This window comes from Malaya genurostris, chromosome 1 (assembly GCF_030247185.1).
Source record: "Malaya genurostris strain Urasoe2022 chromosome 1, Malgen_1.1, whole genome shotgun sequence".
Taxonomy (NCBI): Eukaryota; Metazoa; Arthropoda; class Insecta; order Diptera; family Culicidae; genus Malaya; species Malaya genurostris.
The window spans coordinates 50,064,785-50,082,154 of NC_080570.1; the positions used below are offsets into that span (position 1 = coordinate 50,064,785).

The following is a 17,370-nucleotide window of genomic DNA, read 5'->3' on the forward strand; positions in this document are numbered from 1 at the left end:
ACTCCTTAAATCGAATGAATTCAGTTTTTTTTAACATCAAAGAAACCGAACCATCCGTTTTACTGGTATTCACGTCATCCGGTTATGTCTCTGATATTATCCACCCGTCTTTTCGAAAACCAAATAATCTGACTTTAGTTATGCCTGTTTATCAGACAATGATTTCTACAAACAAAGATTCAAATAGCAGGGCTTTTAGGACTTTAAACAAATTCTAAATTGTATTCGGTTCCGAAATTTTAAGGCGATACATGTTAAAACTATCAAACCGTCATTCAAAGTAACTATGCAAATACCGACAAACAGTTTCGAATCTGTGCTGAAAACTATTACAATTTGCAGGTCCTGTCGGGTATTATGGTTCCATGCAAAATTCTAGAATTCTGTACTTTCGGTTCATGAAATATAGGGCAATGAGTTTCTAAATCTTCACACCATTGTTTAGAACCACTATGCGAAATGCTTTTAAAAAGTCTTCTGAATTGAACTCAAAACTAATTCAGTTTTTATTATTGGCTCTTAAAGTTGACCTTCCCGGATTCCAATGCCGGAAGTACCGGTGGTTAACATCACCAATATGACACTCCTTTGATATCCGACCGGTTTAACCGATTTCCACAAACTTAGAGTCATATAATAAGTTTAATAATCCTATACAAAACTCCTGAATTTTGAACGGATTCGACTTCCGCTTCTGACATTTTGTAGTTTGCATCATGCAGCTGTATGTGAAAAGAATTAAATTTTAAACTATATATATGGCACAGTTTTTAAAAATTACACAGGTTTTTTAAGGATTCTCGCAAGCGAACAGAGACAGACACCGAGTCTTCAAATTTCAAGGATTGCTTGTGAAAAAAGTACTGAACGGGTCTTCACGAAAACGATCCCGTTCAATAATGTTATGGGATTATTAACAATGATTATTCGCTGGCTGATTTCTGCCGTAAACACAGATTTTTGAAAACACCTGGCATCTCTGGACTTTGCTCCTAGCCATTGTTTCATTAATCGCGCTCGTTTTGTTTACTGAGGCTGTGGACCATCTCGCGAACTAGGACAGGACCTGACCATTGTTAATCCACTTCTAGGACCAGTTTTGGACCAGCTCGTGGTTGGTTGAAATTGACATAAGCAAGTACAAGTTATTGAAATCAATATTACTGCAGGGTGGTAGAAAAAGTGTTCTCAGTATTGTCGGTAACAATGTAGCTTTATATTGGATATTTTATTTTTCGGATCATCTTTTCAAAATTATTAATTTCAATAGGATTTAAGTTCAATTTGTGTTTAAGTCCTGTCAATGTGGAAAGCATACGAGTACATTTAACAATCACTGGATGATACAAAGAGAAAGCCTGAAGTCACGAAGTGTGATATGGACGAGAATATTGATTATGTTGGTTGAGAATAGCACCGAATCTTTGGATACTTCTGTATGTTATTATTTTTCTGAAATAGAATATGTTGAATACTTTAGTTAATAAAGCTGAAAAAATTAATTACCCAAAATTGAGTGTTTTAGAAAAAATTTATTAAGCTGTTTCAACTAAACGTTTTCTTCAAAACAAACATCTGATCAGAATAAATCCAGAGCTATATTTTTGACCGATATAACATTTGTCTAAATGTTTTCAAATGATAAATAATCGCATGTTATAAGGGGAGAAAGTTTTCAGAATGAATAATTATCTCTACTGGCAACAGTGATCGCGAGGCATTTATTATTTTTAACAGAGAGCAACCGGAATACGAAGAGAAATATTTTTCTAGAAAAAGAAGCCAGTTGTCTAGTCGTATCCTAGCCCGCGAATTAGTTTACCTTTTAGTAGAAATTTGACACTCGAGCGGTTATTTGTATGTTGTCAAGAACAACCCTGCTCGAAAGCATGGTTATTTTTGACAGATCGATGGTTATTTTCCGACACTGTAAAAAATCTAATGTCAGACCTTTAGTAAAAATTTCTTGTGTGATATTTCTTTTTATACTTTCAGTCAAAGAAAATACTCCTATAAAAAGTTTGAATATATTGTCAAACGAAGTAAATTTATCTCAACGTTCTTCTTGCGTTCGCGTTATTGCAATTGATAAACCACTTGATGTCACTTTATTTTCAGTGCTAAATAAACCCAAACAACTTTCCATCCATCAAACTTTGAAATGGGCCGTAGTTTTAGTAAAATTTAACTACTCGATAGGAAATAACTGCTTGACTGTCAAATTTTAACTAAAGGCCCAAGGCCTGAATCAAATAGTGTGTGTGCACATGTGGTTTATTGGCCATCCAACGACAGTTCGACAAATAGATAGCGCTTTAGTTCATACGATGATGTTTTCAAATGAAGCTGTCACAATACATAGGAATGTTTATTATCAAGTAAATTTCCATTTATTTGCGGTTTAAATTCGAATGATCGAAAAATATTCTCTTGGTATTGGGGGAAAAACAATACTTTACTTCTTAGATTTTATTTATTTTATTTAGAATTTTAATCCAATCATTTGAATATTTCGCTTCTGAATATTCTTATTTTTTATGAATCTTATTTTTTCGCATTCGGAATGGATAATAGGTTCGGTCGGTTAGCATTAATATCAAAATATAGTTTAGTTTTCAAAAAAGTTGAAGTTTTACCACAGACTAACAGACATGACAGTATGAGTAAATTCTTATAAAAATCATTTTTCGTTCCACCTATATTGTACTGCGCGAACTATTTACTATCGGTACAGCCCTTATGTTACGTAAAAGTTTTTTTACTAGTTGGTTCCCCCTCGTTTGTCAACACCGATCAGCTGCTTGCAGGGTTGCCTGATTTCATCAAAATATTTGATAATGCATCGTCACAATAAATTATTGGATTACGTTAATAATGTATTTAACTTTTTTAGCGATGTTGGAAGACAATGTTGGACAATTTATTTTACTCAACATTGTTTATCTAGACTATTTTTGATTGTGTTGGTAATTTTCACCCGAAATTAAGTGACGGCAGACCAGAAGCAAGTAAATATTGTAACAAAACGGGTTCGATTTTGTATTGCGTTGGAGGATGAGAAGTAGCACAATTATGTATATAGTTTTGGCAATATGTATTAAATCTGTATGCTGCATGAAATTCGAATGAACGTATACAAATCAATACATTACAGGTAATTCTGTATGAATGGCAACTCTGTTGGTAAATGAAAAAAATAAACACAGTCTAGATGACAGACAGGATGTTTTTGATAGGGTAACGTGGCGACATCATGACATATGCGTGTACTGTCCCAACTAAAGGAATATTCGAAATGACCGTTAAAATGATTGAAGAATCTAATTTGAGTGTTTTGTCTGTTAGTCTGTGGTTTAACAATTCCGAAAGTTTGTTTAAGGAAATATTACATTGTTTGTAATTATTTGCAATTGCTACTTGATTTCTACATTGCTCTATGTAATAATTTGCTAACATCATCGCTTCCTTGGTTCATAAAGTAAAACATAGAGTTTTGCGTTTGAAAGCCATTTCAACGTGCGTTGAACGTTTTACTCTATACTGTCTTTCCGGATATAATTTTTGGTGCGAGCTGTTTGAATTAGATAGCCCATTTGTTATTCTATTGCGAGGGAGAACTCATGGGATTGTGTTGTTGGAGGCGATTTTTGAAAATTTGTGTTTGCTATTAGCAAATAGATTCCCTGCTTTGCGAGGCTGTTTGCGATGTACGCGCCCCGGCAGATGATTTCGTGCTTGGCTCGTGATACATCCGAAGAATAATACAGTCGGTATTTTTTTGGTCGAAGATGATTCAGCTAACGAACACATTATCTTCCTTATGACCGCTCGAGATAATCTTCGTTTAATTGCAGTTGAGTTCTGCTCAATCACTTCGTATTAGCAATTATCGGAGAAAGACAAATAGACTCGAAAGAAGTTAGAAACAAAGTCAAAACAAAAGAACGATTCCTTCAACTGAGGAAGTCAAATCAAATAAGAAATTTCGACTCTATATGGCTTAGATTACACGGAAATTCCACTCATCATATTGACAACTCCTCCGACCAAGGCCTCATCGGTTGCAAAAGGGATCGTCCCAAACGATAATCGGGACCAGACAGAACCGGTTCGTCTTCCTTGAGTGCAAACGTAGAGCAGTCATTGTCTTCGAACCGTCTTCAAATTGTTCTCTAATTCCTGTTCGTTTAATTAAAAGATAAACAAAATAAACGATATTCGGATAAACTTGGACAAGGCAAAGGGAAGAGTGTTTCCCTGCTCGGCTATTTTCTCGAAGAAGGAAAGTATTCAGCAGTGCAAGCACTCGAGAAGATTGAGCGGTTTTCCTAAGAGCGACCGGCTGGCGGAGCTCGAAGCGTGGGAGTGCGTGCGAACATTCGAAATGAGTTTTTCGATTCCGTCGGTTTTCTTCGGATGTAGGGGGCGGTGACAGTAAGTAGTAACTTACTGTTTAAAGCGAAAGAATAATTGAACCGGCGGGGATTGGGCTGTCGTTTTAGTTTTTAATAGTTTCCAGCGCAAGACACAATGTTTCAACGAAGAGAAGACGCTGAAAATTTGGAGAATTTGGATTTTTGAGCGGAAAAAAGGGCTTGTTTGTTGGGTTAAAGAATGGGGTCGTAAATTTTCTGCTCCCGCTGGGTGGAGGGTGGTTCCGGCTTTTTTTCCTCTGCTATTAGAGTAATGAATGTGGTGAAGTAAGCAAATAGAATGGGCCAACCGGGTGACAAATGCGATGAAATAATTTAACTCGAATTGATGAGGCTGTGTGCTGGATCTGCAAGGAAATGCCGAAAAAGTTTTTTTTTCTTTCAAAGACACGTATCTCTTTCTTTCAAGCACAAACGGATATTGGTGCGTTCGGTAATAGGTGCAATTTGATACGAAATTAATCAGTTGGTGGTGCATTTTAAAGTGCTGACTTTCGTGCTATTCGTGACAGGTGCAGTGATACATTGATATCTAGTTGTGATATGTCACTACGGTATTTGAAGAAATGAGAAATGTTTGTGTCTGTGGGGCTCTCTACTGTTATTTAATCAGATATTTTTCTGTTATCTTTGGTAAGATGACATTTGGAGAATTTGATTCTAATTGATACCTTGTTACATTTGTTGGTATAAATCCAAGTACTATAATGAGGAGTTTCTATATGCCTAGAGGATATAAAGATTCAATAAGTTTCAATTTCAGCATACTCTCATACAAAAAATAAACAAACTGAGACGAGCAACAAGCATTATGTTACTCCTTACATCCGTATGTTTTATGAACGCAAATACTGGAACTTTACACTTGGATCAATGTTTCGGGAGTCTCGAGTCGGGATTGATACACAGATTAAGTTACCATCCAAATTTCCGTATTATTTTTTATTGGCAAACTAACGAAAAACTAATTATACCTGACACGCCATCTAAGGTTTATTATTTGAACCTTTCTTATGATGATGATTGAATTTTACACGGGCTCTTATGGGGAACTTATATAATTTCAGTTATATTGTAGAAGTTTAGAAAGTATTCAGTTATATTGTAGAAGTGTAGAAGAATCTGTTACAACAACTATATGGCTTATCTAATGGGTTTGACATGAGAGAATGTAACCGAAGATTTTTTTTACGTCAATGCGAAAATTGCATAGATTCAGCCTCATTGGAAAAAAAGCTTATTAGAAGAAATGGAAATTCGAAAAAAGCTTATTAGAAGAAACGTTCATAAAACAGAAGGAAGAGTTTGTTTCCTATTTCGCTCGGAAAAATTGATACCACATGATTTACTTGAAAGAGACTAACCTACTTTTAAAAACATCGAAAAAAAATAACTTGCAGGAAGTAAGATATCATTATATGTGATTTTTCATGTTTCATGTCCAAAGAGGAACAATAAAATGTATGATTACAAGGGCAATTCGTGCGAGTTCGTTGAGCAAAAAATTGGCACCTAATTGAATGGTCTATTTAAAAATCGGCTTTTGAAAGTCCCGAAACGGCTTCCCGGTCGACTATATGTTGGACATTCATCGAACCGAAGCACATACCGATCAGATGATAATAACAGAATTATAACAACTGGAGTAATTTATTTCAGAAATATTTTGTGACAAATTTTGAAATATTTTTGGCTGGTAAGCTGTTAAAATAATAAAAATCATAACAAAAAAGACTCTAGCGAGAACAAAACCGTAACAATAGTTGTAAAAAACAAAAATGGCCCGGGTTGGTGGTTCAATGCATAGGGCGCTGGTCTTACAAGCCAGTTGTCGTATGTTCGAGCCCCGACTTGGAAGGATTCTTAGTGTCAGTAGGATCCATAGTACTAGCGATGATTCTGTACACTAAGAATCGGCTGCGAAGTCTGTTGAAACAGAAAGGCCAAATTCCACAAAAGGAATGTAATGCCAGGACTTAGCTAGTTGTAATAAATTAGATAGCAAATTTAACACAGAAAAACTATATCACAGCCAACTTTTAGCATCGTTTCAATCCAAAATTGTTGAATGATCTTTTTTTATTAAACGAATAATTTATTTAGTGATCTGATTTCTTCTTTTAGTTTTTTGAAATTCTGATCATTATATTTCGATATGAAGCAACGAAAGAACTCATTTTTCTTATTAATGAACGTTATCACGAGTTTTGCGAATGAAAATAAAACATCATAACTGATTTTGTTATTATATTATTATTATAAATATTAACTTTCAACTGTTCTCATTTGTTAAATATCTCAAAATAACATAAAAATAACATAAACTCAAAATAACATAACATAAAACATAAAGTTATACATCTCAACTGTTGATATACTTGTGTTATGATTTTGTTATGTGCATCCGATCGGGCAGTGAGGAAAAAACGATCAAAAACGCGACTTTTCACAATAATATTATAAAAACCTAAGCAAATATTTTCAAAGTTGGTATTTCTTATGCAAATTTTTCCGTAGAATCGATTTATGGTAGTTAGAAGATCCGCAAAATTCACTATCATGCCCGTTTTGCTTCAATTCCTCTTTTTTCTGAGTTTACTTCGAAAACTAAGTGTAAAACTCTGGAAAAAAAATGAATTCGACCAATCGGAAGGTATTCCTGACATGTTCATAAGCAAGATAAATGGATTGTTTTTAATAAAATTGATCGCAAATAACTGTATTCTGTTTCACCCCAAGTCATCTTCTTCCATGAATTTACAGGAAAAAAAAGTTCTACTGATCGGTGTTTGGACCAATTATTAAGGTTAAACAAGACTGTTCTATGCAAGGATGGCTTTTATCGTATCAAAGAACGTTCAATCTTCACTCTTCACACGATTCAATCAGTGCCATCAAAGAGAAATGGAAAACATCGCAACAACAAACACCCGGCATGGCTCATTTAACATAAAATAGACACCAGTGCGAGAGTGAATTTCTCTCGATGACATTTCTGAGAATCAAAGGTTAGCACGTTGCTGTGGAGATCCTCTCTGAAGCAACAAACGGTCGCTTATTCTCGTTTCGCGATCCGATTCTATATAGGCAGTTTATAATTGCGATAGAATCATTCCACTATTGCCGCTTATTCTAACTATGTGCATATAACCTTTGTATAAGTTGTGTCTATGAAAATGTATGTGAATGCTCCACACAAGGGTTTTGAAATATTGCAACCTAGTATGAGAAACATCGAGATGAACCATCGATTCGATTTTCTGCGATAATTGTTAACTTGCGATCCTCTCTTGGGAAATTCCACACAGCAACGATCATTATCAGTCTGTATATTTTTTCATGGGCCGTGAAATACTCAGAGTATGAAGTGGAGCGAAGAAATGTAGAAAAATTCTCTCGCGGTTCATGTATTGAGAGACTCGAGTTCTTATAGCATCTTCTACCGGATTGAAAATGTTGTGTACAATATAGATAGCAATATAGCAGCTTCTGTCAAATTTTCGGCAATCACCAACACTGGTTCTATGTTTCGCATATAACCTCAAAAAATAATTAACAGATAATCTCCATGATCGCATGTTTCGCGCTACATCGTTTTACCTCAATTTACCCACAAATATAGTTTTATTTTATGTTGAATTCAGATTTACAATCCCGAAGCAGATCCAATATGACATACCAATATTAGTTCATATTACGTAGAAAACTTCAGTGATCCAAGTACACACAGTGTTGGTGATTGCCGAAAATTTGATAGAAGCTGCTATATTGCTATCTATATTGTATACAACATTTTCAATCCGGTAGAAGATGCTACAAGAACTCAAGTCTCTCAATGCATGAACCGTGAGAGAATTTTGCTATATTTCTTCGCTTCATGTCATACTCTGAGTATTTTTTTTTTTTTTAAATTTACAGTCTGATAACCCTCTTAGAAAAAAAAAACATTCAACGGTGGTCCTTCATTGGTCTAATACGTTGGATCATTGGTCCAATGAAAGTCCAATCAATCGTTCAACGGGAGGCCAACACGGGGCCTTCGTTTGCCGATTTTGAAACAGACCGTTGAACCGAATGCCATTTTTTTCGTTCAACAAACCCGACAGACAGAGGTCCATTGTTGAGCCATTTTTACATGAGGAGTTGGAGCCTAGTTTTACTGCAGAATTTCTGAAGTTTTTTCCACTTATTTTTTTAAACTAACCTAAACTAAAAAACTACATACCTGCATAATACTTCTACTTCACGTAGAATAACAACAAATTTTCTTTCTATGTAAAGGTAACACTTAATGTTCACACTATTTTTGCATGAGAACAAACAACAACAAACCGTTCCAGCAAATTGAACGAATATTTCTCGCAATATGTCGTTCAACAAGCGCTCAAAGATCAACAAAATAGAACGGCCAGCTGAGAGGGAATGATCGTTGCTGTCTGGAATTTCCCAAGAGAGAATTGAAAGTTGACAATTATCGCAGAAAATCGAATCGATGATTCAACTTGATGATTCTTATACTAGGTTGCAATATTTCAAAACCCTTGTGTAGAGCATTCACAGGCATTTTCATAGACACAACTTATACAAAGGTTATATGCACATAGTTAGAATAAGCGGCAATAGTAAAATTATTCTATCGCAATTATCAACTGCCTGTATAGAATCAAATCGCGAAACGAGAATAAGCGACCGTTTGTTGCTTCAGAGAGGATCCCCACAGCAGCGTGCTATCGTTTGATTCTCAGAAATGTGATCGAGAGAAATTCGCTCTCGCATTGGTGTCAATCCTATGTTAAATTAGCTATGCCGGGTTTTTGTTGTTGCGATTATATCCTTCTCTTTTTGATGGCACTGGTTCAATCGTGTGAAGAGTTGCCAGTGATCGTTCTTTGATACAATAAAAGCCATCATTGAGTACACATAAGGAGAATGACAGTACTAGTCCTTTTAACCCTCTTTACCCCAATGTATAAGTTGTATCTATGGGTGAACTTTCTTACGTATTTCGAAGGCAGGCTGATTTCGGTTGATGAAAATCGATTGATATTACGAAGAAAGACCTAGAAGTAAGAGTACAAATGGATTCAATGACCGCACGAATTCTGTTATACCGTTTTAACCTAATTTTTTTTAATTGATCCTTAATATTTTTTAACTTAGCCTTTTGATCTACCATTCGGAAGCAGATCCAATACAAACTCTCATTATTGGCCCATATTACGTAAAAAACTTCAACGATCCAAATACATTTTGTGGTTTATAACTGTCATTGAAGGTTTTATTACAGTTTTGAGGTAAAATTTTCCTGAATCTTGAAAGGAGTCTGGTCGAATCGATTATTGATAAACAATATTGGTTATATTATTCGAACATTTTGTTGAAAATACGCATTGGCTTAAGCAGCTCTTTGAACATTTTCGCAGTAACATGATCAATGTACGTTGATTTGAAAAGTTATTAAAAAAATTGAAGTGAAAAAAATATGTTTTCATTCTTCCGTTTTTTTTTTGTACCACTCATCAGTATCATCAATGTCTTCTTCTGATTCGTCTACGACAGATTGATACTGCTTATGAAATAAATTGGGGTAAAACGGTATAACAAGATTCGTGTGGTCATTGAACCCATTTGCAATCTTATTTTTGCGCCTTTCTTCGTAATATCAATCGATTTTCATCAACCGTAATCAGCCTGCTTTCGGTATGCGAAAGAAAGTTTAACCCGAAATACGACTTTTGATTTCAATTGGGGTAAAACGGGTTAAACAGGCTAGTATTGTCATTCCCATTGTGTTTGATTGGATCACAGATGTTTTGTACGTAATATGAACCTTTGGCTTTTGGATTGTAGGTCATATTTGAAGTGAATATTAAAACTAGAAAAGAAATGGGGTAAAACGGTACAACGAGTTTGCTGCTGTCATTCAAACTATATGCAATCGATTTGTTAGACTTTTTCCATTAGAAAAACTCTATTCGCTCTTCGGTTTTATGTTATATAGTTAAGCTTGAATACAAAGCATTATAAAAAGGGAATTTGGGGTAAAATGAACATGATAGCGTTTCGTGCGGTCCTTCTGAATACATGGAATCGATTTTACTGACCATTTTACACCAAAAAAGTGCTTTGTGGTATGTGGTTGTGTATCATGCCTCCAAAAAAATTGTCGCGTTTTTGGTTCATTTTTCCCCACTGTCCAACGTATTGAACCAACCAAGGACTTACGTTGGACGTTGTTTTCTTAGAGGGATATTTGAAACAAGAGTAAAACCAAGGTGAGGACGCTTAGAACAATGTGCCAATCACACATTACCACAATGCGTTGGTGCATTTATCAATATTGGCACTTTCGTTTTCATACAGTTGCTCAGTTGCGGCACACAAAGGGCTCAGTTTTGACAAGTAGCTGTTTCATGGGGCACAGCGTGGCACACTTAGACTCACAGTATATCACGTGTTTTTTAGAGGCACAATATAGTTTGTGTTAAGCGACTCTCCCCTTGAGTAAAATCTTGCATTGGTTGCCGGTTTGTTTTATTTTTATGTCCAGATTTTAATTCCACAAATGACAAATATTATGTATCTAGAACAACAACTAAAATACACATGATCATGCTCTACGATCAAGTATCTAACATTCTTCGAAATTAGTCTAAATTTTTCTGGTTGTTCCTTGAAAGTTTGTCGACGTGCCCGATCAGATGCACATAACAAAATCATAACACAAGTATATCAACAGTTGATACGTATAATTTGTGTTATTTTGAGATATTTAACAAATGAAAACAGTTGAAAGATAAAACTTATGATAACAATATAATAACAAAATCAGTTATGATGTTTTTTTTCGTTTGCAAGACTCATGATAACGTTCATTAATAGGAAAAATGAGTTCTTCCGTTGCTTCATATCGAAATATAATGATCAGAGTTTCGAAAAACTAAAACAAGAAATCAGATCACTAAATAAATTATTCATTTAATCTAATTTAATACAACTATTGTTATGAATTTCTGCTTTCGGACTTCTGTAGTTATATCAAATTCAATAATAATTATGATACAAAGGTTTCAAAATCTGTTACGATTTTGTTCCCACTAGAGTCGTTTTTGTTATGATTTTTGTTATTTTAACAGCTTACCAGCCAAAAATATTTCAAAATTTGTTACAAAATATTTCTGAAATAAATTACTCCAGTTGTTATAATTTTGTTATTACCATCTGATCGGGTGAGGTGTTCTTTTTTTTTACTAAATTGCAGAGTGTGCCAGTGGATTGAAAAACGTCAGTTTGCAAAGTTTCGAATAGCAACAAACTTGAATATTATTTATTCTTTTAAAAGATCTTGCAGTCCCAGTCTTTTCGAACGATTTTATTTGACTTGTGATGTAACCATTTCCTAATTCACCCGTACTTTGTTTGAATTGTTGTCATTTTCATGCGCAATTTATTCTTATTTGTACATACATACAATTTTACCGCATGAAAGTCGTAAAAAATATTTAATCAATAAAAGCACGAACCCCACGGACACGTTTTCTCATTTCTTCAAAGGATGCACAAATTCCTACACTACCTTAAATACTAAAATCTTACCGCTTTCTAGTCGTTGTCGCAGATCGGACGGCACCTGGATGCCACTCCAGGACGATGAGCCACCACCGGCCCCTGCCGAAGTTTCGCCCGGCTCATGCTGATGATGCCGGTGGTGTTCGGTGCCGTCGATTGACAAGTTTGAGGCGGGTGCCGACGAGTGCTGGTGCTTACCGTGCTGGTACGGATTATTGCTAGCGGTGCTGTCAAAATTGTGCTCATTGTGTTTAGTAGAACTAAAGTGGTGCTGTGCTGGTGGTGGTGGTGGTGAAGGTGCTTGATGCGGTGCAGTGCGATTCCCGTGGGGATCGTTCGGGGTTGGATGGTAGGTGGATCGATGGTGGGAGTGGTTGGTGCTGCCAGCCGGAACGTTAATGTAATCGGCTCCGCCGTAGATTTCCGACTGGAAGGCCGAGGGAGGATATTTTTTCGAAGGAAACAGGAAGTACGGATAGGTGCTGGTCGGTGGCGGATCTTCGATTATGTCGGATGGAAAGAAATTCGGATATATTGAATTGGTGGCGGTGCCAGAAGAGGTGTCTAGTGCAGAAGGTAGAACATCTGTAATGAAAGGTGATGCATTTAGTTTCGAGGTGCAATGTGCCAATAAATAAATAAGTGCAAATACTATCAATAGAGAAAATATCATGCGATTGACACCGTCATCATCATTATCATCTCGCGCTCGTTCACACATTCAGGCCTGCTTAAGTCTCGTAACCAATAATTACTACAGCCTGCCAGGCTGCCTTCCGCGGAGGACACGATTTCTAACTCTTGACTTACCACCCTTACCCGTTTTGGTTCGAAGCGATGTCACCCCCGTGACTGTAGTGCAGTGTAAAGTACTCGATTTAATTGAATCGCCTGCCGATAAATAATTATTTATAATAATGAGTACCCGGGTTCACTTTATAGTTCCAGGTAACCCCATGGCTCTAATTGCAGTATGACATGCTGTGCTACTCGAACTCAAGGGTGCCCCTGTTCAGAGAAAGGATGGTCGTGGGCGAGGTACCTAGATTATGATTATGAGCCAGTGTTGCCAATGACGAAACCGGTCGCCTTGTAGTTAGACTGATGAAGTCTATTAGTTTTATCGATTTCTGGAAGGAAAACTAGTTCAAACCACAAAAACAAAGGACGGAGCCAGTGGGTACCGAATTTATATCTGCATTCCTAATCACACAAAAGTAGTACGAGCGGGGTACCAGCAGAACATTACAATCGAAATAGATGCAATTGCAGCTTTTGCACTGAGTTTCGCTCTCTTCACTCTGGCTGCGCAAACAAACAGGCAATCGGGTACTAACCAAACAGAATTGGCTTGCTAGAAACCGTTGTGTAATGCAAATTGGGACCGAGAATGTACTCGATACAATCCGACCGATAGTCGCTGGAGTAGCGGTAGGAGCGACATTCACAATCCCTGTCGAAGGCTACTGGTGCTTAGTGCAGTAAGACTATTGTACAATATTGTAGTGGCAGGACCATCGACGGAACCGAAAACTTCGGAACGCGGCAAGGGACGCGGGGTGCCTGTAAATGTCAACCGTTGCAATGTTTGCAGCTTTAGGTACGGACTGCCAGTTCTGATGGAGGTTTGGGAATTGGTGGCAGCCGGTGGGGTCTCAGTCTGAGCGTGTTCAGTGCACATATTTTGGAGTCATTTCTATGCACTTGCGGAGACTTCACGTTTTCGGAACAGTCCGGCCGTCGTCGGGACGGTTTTTGTTTTTGATATATTTTAGGAGGCAACCGTGTCAGCGTTGCAGACGGTTCGTTTCGTGGGCGGTTGGGGTAGATGAGGGGTACCAGAGGCTGGAAGCAAGTGGAAAAGTGCAACAGCAACGACTAGCTGATTGGTGTGACAACATTTGGGTGCACGGTGCCGGCAAGGCGGAGAGAACGGAAATCGGCGACATAGTTTTGAGTAGATTTGACATTGAGTAGCCGAGGGATGTGGGCCTCGAACAAAAGTACCGGTTCGTGCTGTGCAAAATAGGGTACCGGATTAAAAGGCACCGAGTTTCTGGTAGAAAAGATTGCCATATCGGTGTAGGGATGGTATCCTCTTGTACTGGGTATAAAGCTGTGACGATGGTGGGGGATAACATAAGTATAGGTCGGTTTCTCGTAAGACCTTTGGATGTGAATTAATTGCGACATAAGACGCAGTATGAGGCAATCGTAAAACTTCATGTTTTCGCAGTATATTTTTAAATGCACGTAATACAACCGGAACTCGTAAGTTGGAGTATACCTACTTCATACTTCATCTAGCGGATCGTATTCCCTAAACGGGATGACTGACAGCTGGTTGATATTTTCGACGTGGATGCAGGATAATTTGTTGCTGATTTTTTCTCAATAATAATCCCGAATGAGACTTGTGAACCCCTTCTTTATAAGGACATTCAATTGTCAATATGCTATTTACATTAGATTTTAGCCTAGCATTGCTATTAGTTTGGATCATGATTGATTATGGATTTAGGTAGCATATTTGTTAGTGATAGTGACGTCAAGAGTGACATCGATTCTCACTATAGTTTTTGTCAACCACTCTCAACTCTCTAAACTGAGTTAGAAAAATTTATTTTATATTAAGGTACATCTGCTAAATATTATAATTTAAAAATATCTTTGTTTTAAATTTCATGATGCAGTTCATTTCGAGTATACCATTTTTGGTAAGAAATTTCGTCCTGTTGACAAAGTAGTAGAGAAACTGATTAGTAACATTTTTTACACATAGCCATTCTTCGGAATTGGAAGTACTAACAAAATAGTTTTCGATTTTTTCCAATGAAAAAAAAATTACTCTCATATATTTTATAATATATATTCCTGCTCCAAATAAATAAATAAAAAAAAAATAAATAAATAAAGCAACTTTCTGTGTTATGAGATTTTTTTTCATCAAAAAGATAGATTGATCACAGCACCGAGACGCAAGCAAGCAGAGACGCCGAGTAATAAATCAAATATTTTCCGACAGGATTGCAAAAGTCTGTGAATCCGAAAAAAATGTATGCGAGCTTTCATTTCTATATAAAGTATGACACACAAGTATGGCGCTCAAAAAACGGCGCAACCAATTGAAAAGACTGTAAATTTTGACGAAAGTCTGGGAAAAAATAGAATTTTTAAAAGTCTGCAAAAAATGTATACAGCACTTTAGCTAGCTCCCTGCTGGGCCGCCATCATCTTTTCCGCAAAGACGAAAACAACGAAGAAGTATGTAAACATAAATAAAAGTTTGTTGATGCTAAATATCTGGGATTTTTCGAAACAAAGTTGATTTTTATATGTTTAATTGTGATATCTTAATGAAATGTGCGGTTCCAAATTGTAATACGTAATAATAATTGTACTCTCACAATCGATGATGTGTTGTATTTTTTTTTCATTTTGATTACTTTGCTCTCACTGACTTGCTAGCTTTGAAGGCCCCAAAGGCCCGAGGTTTTAGTTACGATAGCACTGGCTAGAGCGCCTTATTGTTGCCACCGGGCTAACTTTAGCACTTTATAAGAAATCTGTAGATTTGCAGACCTGGCATCTCTGGTGGCAAGTGACATTTTGCACAAACATGGCCGCCGACCTAAGATCTGACAACTGGCTTCTTATTCTTCCTTCCAAATTACCCATCTTGTCATCTACGCCTTGTGGAATAAATACCAACTGCCTATTTACGTTTGTTCCCGTTTAAATTTTTAGGCTCGATCTTTGATTTGAAATAAATGAGAAAAAGGTTTTGATTAATGCATTATTTTTGGTAATTATTAACAATTAATTGAGCATACTTCTGCTGTTGTTTTTTTTTGTTTTTTATCATATCCTATCTTCAAAAGAAACTACAAATCGTTTTATTAAAAAATGTTTAAATTGTAAATTTTGTCATTATTCACACAAGTGTCACGCATAGGAGATAGTAATAAATTGTCCACTTTTTTCACCTCAACTTATTCATCGCCCAATGACACTTTTTTGAGGGAACATTAGTTAAACCACCTGACCTTTTTCCATTTAGAAAATATAACTTTAAAAAAATCTAGTTATTATATTTCATTAACATTCCTACATTTTGTCTTACGTCACAAATTCTCATTCCAGCTTCGATGGCAAAACACGAAATATCTCTTTCATGTTAAACGCAAAATCGAACCCAATGTTGACGTAGTACCGGATCTTTTGGAAACTGGAAAAAGTCAAAGACCTCAGTCAAAGACACAACACATTATTCTCCTCGTAAAAGTGAACACACCTTCGAATTAACACCAATTTAACAAATCTTTTTTTGTTACAATTTGATTCACTAAATAGAAAAAGGATTTTATGCTGATTTTAATTACACAGTGCTATCTCTATAAATACGTATCACAGATGAAATTGAAAAAAACAGTGAAACATTCTCTGAAAATTTTCATTTTCTTTGGTTAGCCCAATTATACATTTTATTTAACTTGTTTTGAGATTTTCTCTATACTTGGCATCATTGCTCGCGCACCCTGCGAAAGTTTTCACAACGTGCGGTTAGCAACATCAAAAATCAGCCAATCAGAAACTGGTCCATTCTGACATAAAATTGGAACAGAAGCAGTACCCCAGTTGTCAGGTCTTGTCTTAGCTGCCGACTACCTATTTATTGGCTTATTGACGTTGAAATGAAATACAGAGGTGCTGCTCATGTGGATTATCAGAACCGAATGAATTCCAAATCAATTTCGAATCGGCGAGAATCTTTCATTCAGAATTCCCTGTGGAAGTTATAATGAATTCCGAATAAAATCATAATGAATTCCGAATAAATTCCAACTCCAGTGCAACAACCGATTCCGGATGAATTTCGCCTACAACTAATAAACTCATGTCATTCCAAAATAATTTTCTCTAATCTCATTTAATCCCAACTAGTCTAGTTTGGGTAATTTAAAACTAATCCAACCTAGTTTTGCCTAATCTTGTTTATTATGTATCTGTCATTCGAGCTCCCACGCAGAGATGCCATTTATACAGATTTATCTGTATTATACAGATTTTTACATTCGCATACAGATTTAATACAGAGTACAGATTTTATACAGATTTTTGAAATTAAATACAGATTTATACAGATACCACAAAAAGTAAGAAAGAAATAATGAAACTTTTCCGTCTGAGCGTGTTTGATTGCCCATATTAAAATGAAAATTTTTTCGTGCAGCTTTTTAATGATAAACGCTGAAATACATTTATATCATAATTTGAAACCAACTTGAAGTGATGTTAAAGGGAGTCATGGCGTCATGAAACTTTATTGTCAGACTGAAAAGTTGTATGACCTGTTGCGTATTGGGCG

The 17,370-nt window shown here is 36.2% G+C and overlaps 1 protein-coding gene across 12 annotated transcripts in view; it reads right to left on the minus strand.

Annotated features, from left to right (window-relative positions):
• The window catches only part of LOC131439242 (uncharacterized), a 684,657-nt gene that overhangs the window by 51,884 nt on the left and 615,403 nt on the right, over positions 1 to 17,370 (minus strand). For 10 of the 12 annotated variants that reach the window (XM_058610111.1, XM_058610057.1, XM_058610049.1 and 7 more), the window contains exon 7: positions 12,030 to 12,587. The exons of the other annotated variants lie outside the window; for them this stretch is intronic. In XM_058610111.1, the coding sequence (XP_058466094.1) occupies positions 12,030 to 12,587 (558 nt within the window). The remainder of the gene's footprint in view (positions 1 to 12,029; positions 12,588 to 17,370) is intronic. 12 annotated transcript variants of the gene reach the window in all.